Raw genomic sequence first — 20,458 nt, 5'->3', positions numbered from 1 at the left:
TTTTTACTTTGAACTGGACTGGTTTTTTTTCTATCTTATTTTTCATTTTTGTTTCTTCTCCTTTTTGTCTTTACAATATTTTAGGCTAGAGATCCCCTTTTAGCCTTTTTTTTAAAAAACCCTTTTTACTTTTTAATTAACTTTTTTATAATAATTTGTTTGGAAAAGGAGGGGGAAAGTGAAAACAGAGGAAACTTTGTAACACTGCCAACTAGAGGCTTAGAAATATTTTTTTTTCTTGACCAGACAAAGCTGAGAAAGAACTGAGACTTCTTTTCAAGGACATTGCCTGTTTGATAAGATAGAGGGAAGAGCATGGGAGAGTGTTATTGCAGGTGCTCTTCTGGGTTTCTATCAGTAGCTGGAGTCTGGTGTTGAAGTATACAGAAAAAAGATGGTAAGATTCTAGAGAAGAGAGCTATAAAAATTAACGAAAGCCTTGGATAACTAAATAGGTGCAGTGTGTTCTTTTTCTCTTTTTTAAGTTGGGCTATTCCTCACAGCCCCTCCTTATCAGCTTATTATTTGTAATAGTTATTTGGATCTCTGGACTCTTGGAACCTGCTTTTGTCTTTCTTTTTGCTTTTGGAGCCTAATTTTTACTTTTGCATTCTATTTTAAAGGAAAAACCTTAGTATTAATGTTTTCCTTTTTTTTTTTTAAGGGAGTAGGCCTTTTCTTTTTCTCTCTCTCCCTCACCTGCATTTTTTATCTACTCTCCAAACTGGTTTTTTTTTTGTGGCTTCCTTTTCTTTTTGTATACTTTTTCATACCTGAGACTTTCTAATTGGATTAAGATGTTGAAGAACTTGAAGAAATTCCTTTTTTTTCTTTTTTCTTTTTATTTTTCTGCCTTTTACAAGAATTAACAATTTTTTTCCTTTCTCTGTTTATGGTTTTTTTTCTTCCTTTTTTGAGCTTTTACTGCTATTTAACTAAGCTATTGGATTAAGGTATACAAGAACCTGAAGAAATCTTTTTTTTTCTATCTTATTTCTTTTTTTCCACTATTTTTACTTGGATTTACAATTGGCTATTCCATGAGTGGATTAAGGTTTAGAAGAACCTGAAGATTTTGAATTGTCCGAAATGAGCAGGAAATTAACAGCAGCTGGTTCTTCAATTCCTACTTCTTCCTCTTCACCATCTGGAGGTCAATGCTCAATACAGACGATGTTACAGCAAGAAAAAGAACAGGAAAATGTGACATTGCAGATGATAATGCAAGGAATTCAAAGCATACAAGCAAGAACAGAGAATATTGAAAGGAGAATAGAAAAAATTGATGAAAAAGTGGAGAATATTCAACAAATAATGAAGTATGATGAGAAATTCAAAAAAATTGAAGAAGATAAACAAAGAGATCAGAAGATTGGAGATATTGATGACAGATTAACAGTTGAACAAGATAAAAGTGGGATGCTGAGATGGGAGATGGATAGATCAGAATTTTATCTCAGATTTCAAAACATAGAGGAAGAAAAGGGACAAAACTTAGCTGAGATAATGATAGAAATCTTGGCTGAAGCTCTGGAAATAACCAAAGAGAAGATGATGGATGGAATAGACGAGGTTTTTCGAGTCTTCACAAGATATGCAATGAGAAATAGCTTACCAAGAGAAGTTCACATCAGATTTACAAAGAAAGTCATTAAAACACAAATATTACAGGTGGCAAGAGAGAAAACATTGAAATATAAAGATAAGGAGATTGTGGTCCTGAAACAAGTGCCTAGAAGAGTGAGTGAAATGAGAAGAGAATACCGATTCCTGACTAAAATCCTACTTTAAAAAGAGGTGAATTATAGATGGCTGATTCCAGGTTCACATGGCAAGAACAGAGATACAGAATTGACTCAATTGAGAAAGCTGAATCGTTTTATACTGAATACTTTGGAGGGAGAGAGGAGGAGACAGAAAAAGAAATGTCACTAATTGAATTCCAAGAGGATTGCCAAATAGCGACTGAAAAAGAAGGTGGTGCAGTAGGCGGAAAGGTGGAAGTTAAGGAACAACGTGAACCAAGATCTACAAGAGCTGCTAAACCTAATTATAAAGTACAAACATGGAAGAGAAAAAGCTGATTACAATTAACATAAACGGACTTAATTCAGCTGCTAAAAGAAGGAAAACTTTTCATAAATTAGAGAAATTAAAATGTGATATAATCTGCCTACAAGAAGTACATATTAAAAAGCAACATGAACAACTGTTGATACAGCCAAAGTTAGGGAAAATATTTACTTCTTTGACACAATGCAAGAAAAGAGGAGTGGTTTTATACATTAAAGATATTATCCCAGTGAAATTGATTGATACAGATGATAATGGAAGAGTATTAATGGTGGAAATAATGGACAATAACATAAAAACACTCCTCATGGCAATCTATGCCCCGAATGACAATCAAGAAGAATTTTATAGAAAACTACATATGAAAATATTTGAACTGGACTATACTAATATCGTTATGATGGGAGATTTCAATGGAATTGTAGATAATAAATTGGACTATACAACACAGAAAACAACAAAGCAAAACAGAAAGACTCTCCCTCAATCCTTTTTTTAAAATGACAGATGAAATAAACCTAAAAGATGCATGGAGAGAAAGAAATGCTAAGACTAAACAATACACTTTCTATTCAAACAGACATTTATCATGGTCCAGAATAGATATGATATGGATGTCAACAGAATTGTTGGCCAATATGCAAGAAAGAAATATTGAAACAAGTATTTGGGCAGATCATAATCCAATGACAATTAAATGGAAAGGACAAAGAAGAAGATCTAGATGGACATTAAACAATACTATATTAAAAGAAAATGATTTCATACAGAGGATGGAAAAAGAACTGGCTTTTTTCTTTAAAGAAAATAAAAAAGAAGACACATCAACGCAGAACGTATGGGATACAATGAAGGCATATTCCAGAGGCTTGATAATAGACTATACAAGGAAAATATCATGAAAAGACTAGCCTCTAAGACATTAGAGGATTATAAAGAACTTGAAAAAGAGTTACAGAAAATGCCACAGAAAAAGGACATTAAGTTAAAAATGGATATAATTAAACATAAAATGGGACTAATGGAAAAAGAAGAATTAGCACAGAAAATCAGAGGCACGAAACAGAACTACTCTGAAGATGCAAATAAACCAGGTAGATGGTTAGCATCTAAACTGAGAAAGGAGAAAGAACCAAGGAAAATATTGCAATTAATAGATGATCAAGGCCAAGTTTGCTATGGTAGTAAAGAGAAGAAGGAAATTATACAAGACTATTACGGGAAACTATATACACAAGAGAAAATTGATGATGGAAGAGTTAAACAGTACTTACAGAATGCTAACCTACCCCAGATACCTAAAGAGATTGAAATAATGTTAGAAAGTAATATAACGATGATGGAGTTAACTGAAGCACTTAAGAAGCAAAACAATGGAAAGGCACCAGGCCCAGATGGACTTCCGGCGGAATTTTATAAAACACTACAAGAATCATTGAATCTTCCATTGCTAGAAGTTATGAATGAAGTTATGTCAAAGAAGAAGATACCTAAATCATGGTCAGAAGCTTATATTACACTTATCCCAAAAGAGGAGGCTGACCCATTACAAATGAAGAATTACAGACCTATTTCCCTACTAAATGCAGATTATAAAATTTTTGCTTCAATATTGGCAGAAAGACTTTAAAAATACCTAAATAATTTTATTCACTCTGACCAAAATGGATTTCTGCCAAAGAGACAAATTAAAGAAAATATGAGAGTAATCTTGGACACTTTGGAATACTACGAGGCGCACCCTGAAAAACAAATGGCTTTGGTATTCTTAGATGCACAGAAGGCATTTGACAATGTGACTTGGCGATTCATGTTATTACAGCTGGAACAGATGGGTTTTGGTCAAAAATTCATCCAAGCAATAGAAGCTATATATCATAAGCAAACAGCAAAGGTAATGATAGAGGGAGAATTAACGGACTCTATTGATATAAGAAAAGGAACAAGACAAGGGTGCCCACTGTCACCTTTGTTGTTTGTGTTAACCTTGGAAGTGCTAAACAGAAATATTAGAGAAGGACATAAAAGGGATGAAAATTAAAAAAGAAGAATTTAAATTGCAAGCATTTGCAGATGATCTGGTTTTCATCTTAGAAGATCCACAAGAAACAGCATTAAAATTGATAGAAAAGATAGAGGTATATGGGAAGGTGGCTGGTTTGAAAATAAACAAAGACAAAACAAAGATTTTGACAAAGAATATGTTATCAAGACAAAAGGAAGAACTGGCGGATGTATTAAAAATCCAGGTCACGAATAAGATCAAGTACTTGGGGATACATTTGACAGCAAGATGCAGTACATTAAAAGAGAACAACTATATTAAACTTAAGCAGCAGATAGCGCTAGATTTGGCGAAATGGGAAAATTTACAACTGTTATTAATAGGGAGAATATCAACAATCAAGATGAATATATTACCCAGAATTTTATATTTGTTTCAAACAATTCCAATTAGGCTTGGAAAAGATTATTTTGAAGATTTAAATAAAATTGTGTTGAAACACATATGGCAAGGTAAGAAAGCGAGAATACAATTAAAACTTTTGCAAGATGCTAGAATAAGAGGAGGATTTGGTTTGCCTAATTGGGAGTTGTACTACCAAGCTACAAATTTGATGTGGGTTAAGGAATGGATAACATTAAAAAATGCTAGACTGTTGACACTAGAAGGACATGATCTGTTGTTGGGGTGGCATGCTTTTTTATGGTATAAAGGTATATGGTATAAAAACACAGGGGTACTTTAGAAGACATTATATACGGGAGTCTCTGTGGTTAAACTGGGAGAAGACTAAAAGGCAATGTTATTTGAAAATTCCAGTCTGGCTATCGACTATTGAAGCTTTTTCTTATCCTATAATATACAAAAAGGAACAAACAGTTAGATATGGTGAAATATTGAATGAAAAGGGTGAACTTAAATCTATGCAAAAATTAGAAGAACAAGGTATAAAGATGAATGCGCAAATACATTCAAGGTATGATAAAGATGCTAAAACAGAAGGTTTCTGATAAATTGACTGATTTTGATAAGATTTTGACAGGTACTGATGAAAAGGTGATTAAAAAATTGTATGGATATTTGTTAGAAATTAAACTAGAAGAACAAGTTAAAGAAACAATGATTGCTTGGGGGAAGAATTTTGGATATGGGATTGATCTAGAGATATGGCAAAAATTGTGGTCTCAAAATTATAAAATGACATTGTCAACAGCATATAAAGAAAATTTGTATAAGATGTTTTACAGGTGGAATTTCCCAACAAGAATAGCAAGAATGTTCAAGAATAAATCTGAAAAATGTTGGAAATGTCATCAAGTACCTGGCTCATATTACCATATGTGGTGGACTTGTGCAGATGCCAAAAAATATTTGACTAAAATCCACACATGGTTGGAAAAAATGACAAAAAAGCATATAGACTTGAAACCAGAGATATTTTTACTGGGAATTTTACCTGAAATATATAGTAAAGAATTGAAATACCTGATTGTAAATGTATTAACAGTGGCTAGGATTGTATTTGCCAAAAACTGGAAAAATGAGAAAGTACCATCACAGGAGGAAATCATTAAGAAAATATTGGAATGTGCTGAAATGAGTAGATTGACATTTGAAATTAGAGAACAAGATGATAAACAATTTTATAAAATTTGGGATCTATTCTATCAATGGTTAGACAATAAAACATGGTAATGAAATATGTAAATTTTTAGAACATAATGAATATATAAAAATGTATTTTTTTATTATATCTACAAAATGATTGTAGGATAGATCTGAAATGATAATATGAACTGTCACAAAACAAATTTAATAAAATATGGATTATCTTGTAAAACATCAATGAAAATAGTATAGTCAAATGATTGATTAATAATGATATTAATGTATTTGGGATTGACAATATGAGAATATGTACAATGTAATTGTGGTTGAAGACTACGAAGTGGAAGCACAAAACAATTTGTAAACCAACCGACACACTGTGTGTGTATATATGGAAGATGGCTTGACGTCATCTGCAAATTTAATGACTTCCCCTTCTGTCCCCTCATCTAAATCATTGATGGAGATATTGAACAGTACTAGGCCTAAGACAGAGCCTTGGGGTTCTGCACTGCATACTTTCCTCCATGCAGATATAATTCTATTAAGGACTACACATAGAGTGCAGTTGGTCAGCCAGTTATGAACCCATCTGGTGATGATGCTGTCTAACCCACATTTTTCTATCTTATCAAGTAGTAAGTTGTGGTTTACAATGCCTCACTGAAATAAGTTATATCCACAATATTTCGCTGGTCCATAATTTTGTGAAAGATTGCAATAAGATTAGTTTAGCATGATCTGTTTTTGACAAACCCATGTTGGCTTCTGGTTATGACTTTATTTGCTTCTAGGTGTTCACAGATTCATTGTTTATCTTTTCCAGAATCTTCCCAGGTATTGATGTCAGGCTGATGGGTCTGGATCCATTGTTTCCTCTTTTTTTGGAAGCTATTGATTTAAGTAGCTTCCAATAAAAAGGAAACAATGGATCAAACAGAAGAAAGGGATGATACAAATACTTTTAAAAACAAATGATTTATTTAACCCAGGGGGTCAAACTTGCATCATCACGGTGTTGTCACGTGACGTATCATGACTTTTCCTCCCCTTCGCTAAACTGGGCATGGGAGTGTCCAGCGTGTGACACATTTGGCCTGCGGGCCGCGAGTTTGACAGCCCTGATTTAATCAAATCAGCCTACAGCTGCCTCTCTCTAGCTGGCTTACAATATAAGAAAAAATACAAACAGCAATAGCTTATTAACAGACAGAAAATTAGCAAGGACCCACACTGGAAAACAAGATAACCAAAGAGAATCATAAAGGATATAACAAGCACTACGTGTTCCTCTAAGTTAATCTTATCCAGTTGAAGCCTTCTAGATACAACTCCCAAAATTCACAGGCAGTGAACTGCCCGTTCTTGTAAAGCCCTTCTTAGTTTGAGAGGCTTCTACTGACTTCTGTCCCATCACAAGTGCTTTTAAGAATGACATCCGTATTCTTCTTGAGAAGAAATTCATAGTTTGAAAATATCAAATAATTCCTCACCAATTTCATAACTGAACTCTGCACCCAAAACTATGGTGACTGAGTATAGTTCCTGCCCCTCAACTTGTGCTTCTTGATCCTAGAGTTATTACTTTTGGAAGACCAAGAGCCCACTATATCCAAGAGTCACGCACTAGGTGAGCGCAGGTGAGAATTTTGTCCTCCTGGAGGCTAACTAACCCTAACCCTAACTGTATTTAAAATAAATCATTGTAAGGCCGGGCTAACCACAATGAACACATTGAGATGAGAGATGAATAAAACTTCCAAATGATTGTAAGGCCCAAGAGATTCATGCCTTATTATGAGCCTGGCATTAAGCTAATCATTAGAATGGTAAGTCTCTGAGCAACTTGAGATAAGGTTTTCATACTTCAGTTTAAAAATAAAGTATTGCACCTGACCCCTATCAGGTTACTGAAATGAAGAAAGGCAAGTTTACAAAATGAGATCTACTGTATCAGACCAAATTCTATCTAGTTCTGCATTCTGATTGCACATGGGCCAAATATTTGCCAGCCCCCACAATTTCTCTCCAGGGGCATTTTGTCCCAGAAACTGAAATCAATCAATAGCAATCTTGCTTAGTAGCCACTGAACAAGAAAGACTTTGTTTTTTGTGAATGTTTCCGGTAATCAGGAATGGACTTTTGTGCTCAATTATGGCAATCGGGACAAATCCCCAAGTTCAAAAGTCCAAAGGAATGATGTAAGGGTTTGTGTTTTTAATAATGAAAACACATTAAATATAACTCACCAGCCCCAGCTCTGCCTGACCTTACTATTCAGTGTCTGGCAACAGTTTTCCTGGGGTTTAACAGGAGCCTTTTCTAGATCTACCCAGAGATGACAGGAATAAAACTCTTGAGAACTTCAGTATGTAAACAATGAATCATAGCCGTATCAGGAACTACTGTAATTGATATGGCTTACAGGTTTCTACGCATTGCTTCATTGAGCCGTGTTGTCTTAATTGTTTTATCTCAGCTTTCTATACTACAATACACTGAGACGATTGATAAAATTTATCAGCCAAAAGCACTATGAAATGACTGGTAATTATTACAGGCATATTAGTCATGTAGACTTCATACTCTCTGACTATAGTTCCCATAGTCTTGTTTTTAAGTCCCTCTTGCAATTATATCACAGAATTGTAAATACATATCAAGCTGTGATTTATGATGATGCTGTCAGTATAACCTCTCATCTACATTAGCCACACAGAGGTATCCAGGAAATAGCTATTGGTGGAATCGAAACTTGGGGGACTTATAATTGAAATCTTCAATCTGAACATCTACTCAGTACAGGTAGTGCTCGACTTATGACAATTGAACCCAGAATTTATGTTGCTAAGTGAGAAATTTGTTAAGTGCCCCATTTTACAACTTTTCTTGCCACAATTGTTAAGTGAATCTGTCTTCCCCACTGACTTTGCTTGTCAGGTTGCAAAAGGTGATGACATGACCCCTGGACATTGCATCATCATAAATATTATGAGTCAAGCATCTGAATGTAAATCACATGACCATGGGATGCTGCAGCTGTTGTAAGTGTGAAAAATTGTCATAAGTACCTTTTTTTCAATCTGTTATAACTTTAAACCATCACTATATGAACTGTTCTAAGTCAAAGACTACCTGAAGTTGCTTCTGTTGTACAGCAAGTTTGGAGAAAGTTGCTTAGGTATTCTGGGAATTGTATTCCCAACACCTCAAGAAGACACACGTTTGTATAATATTTTACACTGCTGGAATGATAAGCACTGCAACCTCATGTATTGATGTCATGCTCCTGACTCAAGAAGTGTATTCAAATTTGGAGCTGTGAAGCAAAAATGAAAGGAAGGCCATGTCCCTTTGAAAACTCAAAACATAAAGCGTATTTGTTTTGAATATTTCTTGCTCTTTATGCCGTTTCCAAGATGTTCAGCAGCGACCTAGCAAGCGTTGGGGAGCAAGGGGCCTAAATGCAGTTTATGTGACTTATCAGCAGGAGCCACGTCGTTTCCGAACATATAATTTATGGCATCTGAAAGCCTAATCGGGCAAATCAGCCTTCAAACCCGAAAGAATAACTCTGTATTTTTTAAGGCGATGCGCGAGGCACTTTTGGGTAGGATTTCAATTGCCGGTTATTTTGCCAAGTCTTTTTACAACAAAAGCATTGCTTTGCAGGCACTTCGGGATCCCTCGGTGTGTCTTGTCCGCGATTCCCTCTTCCTCCCCTTTTTCAATTAATTTGAACTGCTGATGCGGAGTTTTTTTCTCATGCAAAACCTAAGTTTCCATATAGGCAAAGGGGAGGGGAGCCGTGCGCACCTAATTTCCTGGAGAGCTGCTTTTTCGAAAAAGAAAAAAAAAAACCAAACCAAACGTCCGGGCAGACGTAATTCTCAGCGGGAAATTCCATCTTCCGCCGCCCCCTCCCTCCTTTTCCCGCAACTCCGGTCTGGGCTGGGCAGATCTTTGCCCCCGTTACGTTTCCGGCCCGCTGCCTCCCGTCTCGGAGGCGTCACGGCTTCGCTTTCTCCTTCGCGGCGTTGCAAAGGTTGCATCAAGGGCCGCCCAAATTCCGCAGAAACTCCTTGATCTCTGGGGACTAACCAGCAGCCACGTCACTTTACTGGAAGGCAACCGACCCGAGTAACTCCATCGGTGCGTGTAAAGCAGCACAAATCAGACGCAGCAGCAGCAGCGCCGCTCCGCCTACACAGGCTAGCCGGCCCTTTACTGGAAGAGGAGTGGCTCTTTGCAGCGAAGAAGGGGAGGCTTTCTGGTCCGGCTCCAGACGAGGTTGGTCCGGGCCAAGCGCCCGACCGGAGCCGAAGGGAACATAGAGTCCCCCTCGCTCCCCTCCCCTCCTTGCAACTTGTTTATATGGTAGGCCATCGGCCAGGATCATAGGAATATGGGTAGTCTCGAAGCTCCGGCCCGGCTTTCCTTCTCCTTAAATGACTTGCGCCGCTTGGCGGCGGCTACGAACAAATCCTGTAGCTTCCCTCGCCGAAGGGCTTGCAAAGGCGGGCGCCGGTCGTTTCCCCGTTCGGTACAAAGCGTTCCCCAGATGTTCTTCTCGCTGATGCAATTTTATTCTTCTGTGCAAATTCCAAGTCGATGCTGCGCCTCTTAACTTCGAAACAAGAGCCAATTCGGGGCTTCGTGGAGTCTACGTGCCGGAGTCTTAAAAGAGCGCGGTTCCCAACGTCTTTTACTCGGGCATCCTGGGTTCCCTGGGTTCAACAGGCGGGGGGAAAAGAATTGCTCTGCGTAACAATAACGCGGGCGCAGACTCTTCTGTGGAGCTTTTTATCTTTCAGACGAACGAAAAGCGGCCGTCAGCCGTTTCCCCCCATAACTCCTGAGGAGCTGACAGTAGCGATACGCGTGTAGTATAGAAATGAATCAAGTCTGGACAAGGAGCCGCTCCAGACTGTAGAGTCCAGGTTCTAGGACTCCGGGTTGTATTTAGAGCAGGCGAGCTGAGGAAATTAACTGTGAGAGCCGATGGTCGCACCTCAAGAAGCCTCGGCTATTAAGTTTATACCACAAGATCAATGATAACGCGAGGATGTCAATGGGATTCTAGGCGGTGTTGAAGCTCCAGCAACGCTACCTGGGTTCTGGCCCAGGTTTCTTTTCTCGAATCCCGTCACCTTTTCGGAATTTTTCCGTTAGCTACTATATTTACTGGAACCCCCTCCCCCCCACCATATTTTAACATCTCATCTAAATTCAACATTGCAAAGAATGAAAATGGTGTTATGAGGAAAATTGTTTAATAAAAATATTTTTTTAAAAAATAAATTCAATATTTGAGTAAACCTCGCAGCCTCCGAAACGCAACTCTCTCCCCCCACCCTCTTCTTCCCTGCCTGTCCTGCTTCCGAGTCGCCCTCGAGTTTTCCGCCTTCGCTCCCGCGCAGGACGGCCTGCTCCCCGCCCGAGAAAGAACCGGGGAGGAATCAGAAGAGGCTTCTTTGAATCCGTTCTCTCCCGCCTTTTCTATTAAGATTCACCACTTAATTGAGATTTGATCTGTGGCGGGCGAGCAGGGAATCCCTCTCCGAGCGCGTCACTCTAACCAAGGAAACCCGCGCTCACGTAGTACCACGCAAATGACCATCTTTGGCAACCGCGACCTGCGACAATGGAACAGACTAAACCGAGACGTGGGGAGGGGGGGGAGAGAGAGGAAAAACCATTCCGGACCAGGCAACGGACTGTCCGGTCGGGCGGCCTGGCGAGTGGGCGTCAGACCGTCTGCCTGAATTGCCCGCCTATCCGCCTTCCGATCGTCTGCATTCAGTAAACTGGGTCGGGTTTAATGAGCCGACCGATTTTTGCCTTCCTCCTGTCTCCTCCTCCTCCTCCTCCCCCTACCGGTGGGAGGCTCCGCGTTGCGAGTGGGGCGTGGCCAAGCTGCAAGCTTGACGCTTGGAAGTCCACATGGTACAGATCTTAAGAAGAGGAGATGCAATGAGGCTCGGGATTTGAACTAATGCCATCGCACTGACTCATCCAGGGAGAGTAAAGGAGCTCAGAGAACAAGGATACCAAGCTAGAGAGGCGCTTGCTCAAGGGAAAGAGAAAGGAGGGGGAGGTTACGTGTAAGCAGGGGGACAGAAGAGTTCGCCTTCGTGGCCGAGGAGAGCAAAATCAAGAGCTAGATCGATAATTCAGTCAAATTTTTCAACAATAAGTAAATAAAAAGAGCCTCAAATCCCGGGCTGAGTCATCCAGTCCAGTTCGAGCAGGAAGACGGCACTTTTCTGAAGGGCTTAATTATACAGGAGGCAACGATCCTCCTTAAAACTACAGAGAGATTAAGACTTGGATACCAGTAGGCAGGCAAAGGGGAAAGAAGGGGAAACAAGACACGTCCAATTTTCTTTAGAAATAAAGACGCGTTTGGAAAGTCTCTCTTTTTTTAAAGACTGTTCACAGTTATGCTGACGTTCTTAAGAGACTCAATGATTTGGCTCTACAAGCAGTGAATTTTGCATTCTTATACGTGGTAGGTTTGGGGTGAATCTTTTCTTTTTTAATCCCACGGTCCTGTGTCAAGAGAGAGAGAAATCAGGCTTTAAAATAGAATCAAAATCCAAATTGCCAGCTGCATCCGCCTCCACCTGAGCGCGTTTGAAACCTAAAGCATCACGATTGGAAACCAAGACAGGAAGGTGGAACAAGAGGGAACAACAGCTAGAAAGAATATTATTTTTTCATTATTATTTCTCTTCCACTTGCACCTTGGACAATGTACCAGGACTTTCCGGCAAATTTTGATACCTCCTCTCGGGGCAGCAGCACTTCTCCAGGGCATCCGGAAACTTACTCGAGCATCACAACTCAACAGGTAGGGGGCCAGCTCGGGCACCTTGGTCACCAAATTGCCCAAATCTGGTTCTGACAGCGAGGCTCTCCTTTTACCAGGACACGTGTCCTATCTCCTCTCCTAAATTCATCCTCTCTCTCCCGTTTGTGGTCCCGTGACAGGAATTCGTCTTGGGGTGCGGAACAGCCTCTTACATTTTATTTTAATGTGACTTTGCCTAGTTCGGGTCGCTGTTATCGTGCTGATTATTTATTATTTGCTTTTCTTCCCCCTCCTCAGCGCCTCTCCCTCGCACGCTTCTCACCCCCCTCCCACCCCGCGAGCGATCTGTGTGCCCCCTCCCTTCCTCCGCGGCTCGCAGCAACTCCTTAACCAAATAGTAAAGTTCGCTAACCACACCCCAGTCCACCTCCTGTGCGAGCGCCTCGACCTCTCCCCTCAGTCGGAGATAAGAGGGGAACAGCGGGCGACGCGTCTCCTTTGGCCTCCAGTCCAATAGCCGCCTCTCTGCGCGCTCACACCTTAAAAGGAGGCGGAAACGGCCGCGGCTTTTCAAGAGTTGGGGCGGTTGCGGGTGAGCGCGAACAAGTCCTTGGAAGTGCAAAGGAGGGAGAGAGAGAGAGAAAGAGAAAGAGAGCGCGAGAGCCCTTGGAAGTTGTTAGGCAGGAGGCACAGCCCGATCGGAGTGACAAGCCAGCCCAATGCGACCCTGAGCCACCGATTTGGGCGGCGCGCCGGCTAAGTAAGCGGGGTTGGTTGGGGGGGCAAGGGCGGGCGGTCCTCTCCCTTCCCTTGTTTTTCCTTTTCTTCCTGGGAAAAGAGAGCTTCACGGTTGTCCGTGCGCTCGCGATCCCTTAGCCGGGATTCTTCAGAGCTCAAGCAGAACCCGAACCCTGCGCCCCTTAGGCGGTCTTGCTTTCCGCAGCTTGTGCTGGCCTCTGGTGGAGCCAAAGGCGATGAGGCAGAGGCGCGCGGTGGGGAGGGTGGGAGGTTGCTTTGCTTCTCTTGGCTTCGGGGTGGGGTGGGGTGGGGAGTCTCTTCTGGGAAAGGTGGTATCTTCGGTCCATTCTCCTCAGAGGAGATCAGTGTTGTCTGGAGGTCCTCTCACGGAGAATCGGAGGGAAGGGGAGCCTTTCTGGGCGAGAGTCTAGAAATCCAGGGCGAAGAGAAAGCCTGAGCGGCCATCTCTATGTACAGAGCCATACGCGCCAGGTCAAAGGGTTGGGTGGGTACGGCGGTCGGCGGCATGTTTTTCTCGGAATAAAACGTCCACTTGGGAACAAAAGAGAGGAAATCATGAGTAGCTTTCTGGAACTGTTAACACAGGTTTCCACTGGCGTGTAAGCAGTATAAAGGGGGATATGTGGGCCTCAAGCTCTTCAATCATTCCCATTGGGAAAGAATGCCAAAATGTCTGGTACCTTAGCTGAAGGAGAGCCAAAGAAAGAAGTTGGTTTCTTTTGTGGACTTTTAAGAGTGCAGAGGAGGAGATGAACCAAGTTCGTCTTCAGGCATATTCAGTAGAAAACGCCCCCCCACCCCCCAAAGTAAGCAGCTTGCAAACAGCAGCCTAAATGTAGGTCTGGTCATCTGTAATGTTTCCTTGACTTGACTTTTTCACTTATGGTATTTCCAAAAGTTCAGAAGTTGCAGTTTTGGGGTGAGATTTTACAGAGTAGAAAATAATCTGGGGAAGGACCATAAGCCATGAATTCCCAGCCCTTTTAAGCATTGGGCACATTTTAAGAGAAAGTTATATGTGTTCTTAATAATTTGGAGAGGACAGTAGGACTTGCACATTTACAAATGCCCATCAAGATAGTTAGGGCAAGTCACAAAACTCCTTTATTTTACAAAATAGAAAATGTAGGTTACCTATGAACTTTACCTAGGAAGGCAAGAAGGAATTCTGGGCTTCTATAAACACAAAATTTCTGCTTTGAGCTCATAGTCTTCTACTCCAGTACCCATTTCACAGAGGGCAAATTGAGGAGACTTAGGCTGAGAGATAAATAACTTTGCCAAATGAATACAATGCAGAGGTGTGGTCTGAATGTCAAGTGCCAAAACACGTATCTGCCTGCACAAAGCACAACAAAATACTTTTTTTTCACATAATGCAAACAGGTTATGTTTAAAGAAACACACAGATCATTATACTCCCACATAGAAGAAAATCTCAGACAAAAAGTACACCACACCAAAACATACAAATGAGCTAACATGCATCACATGATTATGTTGGAAACTGGTGCTTTGCTTTGCAGCAAACTATTTTCCAGCAGAAAACTAATGTTTAAGTAAAAAATAAAAATGATTTTAAAATTAGGGGCAATGAAATGAGCCCTAATGGTTCTAAGGGGCACATCTGTGAACCCAGTGGTACCCACATTAAAGGCCTATATAATTCCAGGGTAGTTGAGGCTCACCTGGACCCTTGTGAGACTTAATCAGTGTAAAAGGTCACTGAAATGACCAAACGGAATTGAAGTCATTTGAAATGCATGTGACTTTATGGACAGATAGATATATTTTCTTTATATGGATTGATCACTCCTCTATTTCTTATCTCTAAGTTTCTTATTTAAGAAATAGAAGTTTAAGGAGAGAAAGGAAATTGTGAAAGGCACCAGGTCTTGGGAACAGTCCAAGTCTTACATGTCTGTTCCCAGGAGAAGCCACAATGGGAATCTCCTTTGAACTGCTTCAGTTCCTAAGTTCCTTCAATTCAAATGAGTTAAGCTTATGAAATAATCGTTTTTAGGATTTGGAAAAAATAAAACAAAAATAGAGATGTCTTCAGGGAATATGGTTGGTGCCAGCTCACATAACTGTCAGGACAGAATTAAGGATTTGGAATGTGACTAATGTATTTGTAATACCATTGTGTGAATCTAGAAAAATGGAATCTACAATGTCCTCTAGAAAATTATTTCAAAGGTCCAAAGAAAGATACATTATTTTCATTATATAGTAGTTGGTCTATAGGAAGGAGCCTGAAAAAGTATATGGGCAAAATTAGGCTATACTTTGGCAGTTAACAAAATTAGATATTTTTATGAATGTTTAATGTGCTGGTTATAGTTTTCAAAATTGGGAATAATGCATCTGTATAATTTTTGTGTTATCTGATTTTGTATCTAGGGTGAAAATTATGAATCAAAAGTCGTAAGAAGCAGGAAAAGATTGGTTATTTAGTGAAGATGGGTTTACAGAGTTAATACATTTCTGCCTCACTCTTTGGAAATAAGTTCTCCCCTCCCTTTTCAAATACTAGTCTTCAATTTTCCAAGATATTTCTAAAATGCAAAATGTTTCCTTGATATTTGTAATGGTTAGCATTTTTTACTGTGACACCCACCCCATTTATTTGTGCTTTATTTGGTAGAAGTAGATTTTCAGAGTTATGGATGTAACTTCTTCAAATTTCCAAAGAACCACATATCTCTTTCTGTGAATCGAAAATCAAATTGGTTCTTCCTTTTTCTCCTATTGTATAAACAGAATTTTTATGTTATTTTTAGGATTCTAAGGAGGCTGCAATACTTTGAAAAGGTAGAAATTACATCAGAATAAGCTTGAAATAATTACATTTGCTTTTCAAAAAGGATTTAATGTTAGTATCATTAGCTTGATTTGTAATTTACTTTAACTCAGTTGTCGAACTAAATATTATACGCGCAAAGCAAAATGGCTTTTTCCATTGAAAATCTAGAATCTAAATTCAAAATCTGATGTGGGATTACATATTTGTTTTTTAGTTTCAGTATGTTAATGGTGACATATGTTCTGTATGTTTTTGTGTTCAGTACTTTCTTTATAATCCCATCTAATAAATGGCCCTGAAAAAAGCATTTTTGCAATGGATTGTAAATCATTTGTTACATTGAAAAAAATGTAAAGCAAGAGAGAATTTTTTCCCCTAGATTAGGCAGAATGTATTACTGTCTTTGTTGCTCTATTGCAAATTAGTGGAATCTGCAAGTGGAATTGTACTTTTTAAAATATGGATTTTCTTTATCTCTTGTTTGCAACTCTTCTGTTTTACTCTAGCTGGGATCATTTTCCCTTCCATGAACTCTAAGGCTGTTTCATGAAGCTTTTCGGTGTGTGCTAAAAATGTTGTTTAAATGATACAGCCATAGGCAAAATACAAACACCCCCCCCCCCCCCAATATCTCCTATCCTTTCAAAGGAGTTGATTCAATTTGGTTTCTACATTTTTAAACAGTTTTTCCCAGAAGGAATTGGAATGCCTTTTTTTTTTTTGTATCTGCTTTATCTTCAGGCAAACAAGAGAGGGCAATTACTGTTTTCCTTTGGTATTCAGACATTCCTCGGCTTGTTGGTATTTATTGTTGATTGGGTTTTGACCTTCAGAATGCAAGTTCTTACAGGATCTGAGCAATCTGGCTACATTTTTGGGATACTTTTTTTTGGTCAGTGTCTGGTCTTCAATGATGTCGGAACTTAAAGAATGAGGAATATTTCCTGTTGGAACTGAAGTCTGATGGCCGGTTTGTTCTCCGCCTTTTTTCTCTCAATTTGCATTGCTCTCTTGATTTCTTCCTCATCCCGCCCGCCTCTAGCTGCCTTTTCATCATAGGCAAAATTTATGGCTTCTCTGAAAGACATTGCACAATCTCCTCAGTTACACAAACTTATGATATTTCATAACATGTTTACATCGGTTGTCTTTGCTTTCCTTATACCTCCCCCCCATGGCTTTTTTATTATTTGTGCAGTAAAGCAGCAACAGGGGGAGTACAGCATTATTTTTACAATAAGCTATAGGTGGTTTTTTTGTGTGTGTGTGTGCATAATTGCCTTGTGTTAAGCTTTGCTAGTAATTCCAGTCTGCAAGATTCCATACATCAAAGAGGTTCTCCTCCCCATTTCTTTTTTTACCAGAAATGACTCTCTCTGTGCTTAGTTCCATAGCAAAGACACACACCTCTTTGGTGCCCTCTTTTGGCTAATCCAGATAGATTTCCAAAGATTATAGATAATGGAAAGCAGTAATTTACACTAAGTGTGTGGACTGGGTGAATTGTTTGCTTCAAATATACAGCATATTAAAAAATACCCATGTGGTTCAAATGGTTGCTTCCTCAGTTTTATACATTTTTTGCCTGAAAGCTTCATCCCTTTAGACTTTCCACCTATATTTACACACATCCCAATACACTTTTGTAAAATCTGCTCTCTGGGACTGGAATTGTTTCAGGTGCCTTTACCTTACTGGTTTCCGAAGATCAGGATTGTGCTGTTCAAGTGACTGGCCAAATAGCCAACCAACTCTGGCCTTCTCATATGCCGACTATCTGTTAGTAGTCGTTTCAATCTATTGGATGCAACATAAGAATCCCAATTGGCTTCAGCCTTCGACATCATGTATATATGACGATACTTCTGCCGGTACCAGTATTTCTTATAAGATTTCATTTGTAGAGGCAACAACTTTAAAGCTAGTCCTTGACTTACAACAGTTCATTTAGTGACCGTTCAAAGTTAGAATGGCATTGAAAAAAATGATTTATGACCACTTCACAGTTATGACCTTTCCAGCATCCCCATGATCATGTAATCAAAATTCAGATGCTTGGCAACCGGCTCATATTTATGACCGTTGCCGTGTCCCAAGATCATGTGATCATCTTTTGCGACGTTCTGGAAAGCAAAGTTAATGAGATTCACATAACAACCAGGTTACTAACTTATCAACTGCAGTGATTCACTTAACAACTGAAGCAAGAAAGGTCATAAAATGGGGCATAGTTCACTTAAAAATGACTCTCTTAACAACAGAAATTTGGGGCTCAACTGTGGTCGTAAGTCAAGGACTACCCGTATTCACTACTACAGTACATGCTGTCCTTAAATCTTTGCCAAAAGGCCAAGAAGTTAAATCCTACCCACCTGCCTTCAACTGAGGACCTGTATACTGCACGAGTCAAAAAGAGGGCTGTGAAAATATTTACAGACCCCTCACATCCCGGACATAAACTGTTTCAACTCCTTCCCTCAAAATGACGCTATAGAGCACTGCACACCAGAACAACTAGACACAAGAACAGTTTTTTCCCCGAAAGCCATCACTGCTAAACAAATAATTCCCTCAACACTGTTTAACTTACAACTTACTATGGGTGTACACTACTATTACTATTAATCTTCTCACGACTCCTTATCACCCATCCCCTCCCACTTGACTGTTTCCTAGTATGATTTGATTGTTGATTGTACCCTATGACTATCATTAAGTTGTACGTATGATTCTTGATTCTTAACGAATGTACCTTTTCTTTATGTATACTGAGAGTATTTACACCAAGCAAATTACTTGTGTGTCCAATCACACTTGGCCAATAAAGTATTCTACATTCAAGTTAAATCCTTTGCACAGAGGTCCCGAAATTCAATCTTGTTTTGTGCCTTCAGTGTTTGTTGACAGTTTGTGATAATAGTAGCTCCATTCTAAGAGTGTTTTTTTTTTAAGCATGATGGAAATTTTATAAAGAAATAAAGAACAGCTTGGTCCAAAAAGGGTGTGGTGTAACACCCTAAGACACTGCTGTTATGTTCCAGATTAAATAAAGACATGGCAAACATGTCAGAATAGATGCATGTATGGCTTGCGTCTGACAGTTCAAAGAGAATATGAAAGTTTCAGCTTTCAGCTTTTGCTTTGATTCTTCCTGATGTTGCAGATTAAGCATAAATCTGAACTTCAACTCAAGAATTAATGTTTCATAAACTCCTTATTTTATGTCAGCTGCCTTACCAGAGAAAAAAATGTATTGAATTCATTCTCCCTCATCTATCTCCAATCTGCCCCCTCCTTTTCTTAATTCAGAGTGAGGCATCTTTTCTTTGGGAACATACTGCCTTTAAATTGCTGCACTCTTAAAGCAGTCTGTTATTTATGAAAATGATGCTGTTATCACAAATTCCCAGTACAGATAACTTTGCACATAATGGATGCATTTTGATATTTCACCCTGGGACTTGAAAATATCCTGCAAGGTTAACGATCTGAATCATAATAATTCAGATCAGATAACAATTTATCTTTCAATTTATGAAAGAGTAAAAAAGATGAGATCCTGTAAGCCATCACTGTAAGTAGATCTGATCTTTTTACAAAAAAATAAATAAATCTCAAATGTTGTGAAGCAGTCAGAAGATTGCAGCAGATCAGTTTCATCATGAGGCTAATGGGTGACCTCAACCAAGTCACTCATTTTCTGCTGAATATCCTCATGGAGTTATAGTGATGGTAAATAAAATAATGCTAAGAAGAGTAGCAGATTTGTGTAATAAATAGGAGCCATAAGAATGTGCAGGTTCTTCTTGTCATGGTATATCTCTTATTAGGAAGAATGATCTCAAACATAGATGGATACTTATCATGGTTGTTACTTCCAATATCAGAAGAATACTATATCACTTACTATGGGTGCATAGACCGGCTGCTGTAAGACATAATAAAGGATAAAGCAAATCTTGTGGGAAATCCAGCACTATTTTTCTTAAACGTTCCACAAATGTACAATGGTTCTTCTTTGCTTTGAATTATGGAAGTCCACAGTAGCTTTCCATTTTTATTCTGATCTGATAGCTCTAGATTCCCCTCTGAATGAAAAAGATTAGCAGCTTGATGTTTAATAATTAAAATAGTTAAGTTTTCCATCCTGCAAAAGATTACTCAAGAATATCCATCTGAGCTTGAAGTGTGCTTCACTGAAGGGAAAAAAAATCCTATTAAAATGTAAAAGAAAAATAGCATTAGAAAGATTGTTTTTTCTCCCTCTAGCCAGATGTGTTGGAAATTAGCGTGTATGTGCATGTACACAGAGAGCTGCACATAACCAGTTTGAGATTAGTTAAGCAAACAAACTAACCTATATCAATCCTGACTCAAAATCCTTCTGCTTCG

At 39.2% G+C, this 20,458-nt stretch overlaps 1 protein-coding gene across 3 annotated transcripts in view; it reads left to right on the top strand.

Annotated features, from left to right (window-relative positions):
* Window positions 1-11,589: 11,589 nt before the first annotated feature.
* FOSL2 (FOS like 2, AP-1 transcription factor subunit) overlaps window positions 11,590-20,458 on the top strand; it is a 33,417-nt gene continuing 24,548 nt past the window's right edge. Inside the window, exon 1 of one of the 3 annotated variants that reach the window (XM_026681658.2) lies at window positions 11,590-12,540. In XM_026681658.2, coding sequence (XP_026537443.1) covers window positions 12,442-12,540 — 99 coding nt within the window. In that variant the 5' untranslated portion in view covers window positions 11,590-12,441. Of the gene's footprint in view, window positions 12,541-12,958; window positions 13,262-20,458 lie in introns of those variants that run through there. The other 2 variants (XM_026681665.2, XM_087965256.1) reach the window with 2 other exon arrangements.

Source organism: Notechis scutatus, chromosome 1 (assembly GCF_049901735.1).
Source record: "Notechis scutatus isolate UNSWTSFEM ecotype Mainland chromosome 1, rNotScu1.2, whole genome shotgun sequence".
Lineage (NCBI taxonomy): Eukaryota > Metazoa > Chordata > Lepidosauria > Squamata > Elapidae > Notechis > Notechis scutatus.
This window is presented reverse-complemented; position numbering and strand designations above follow the sequence as displayed.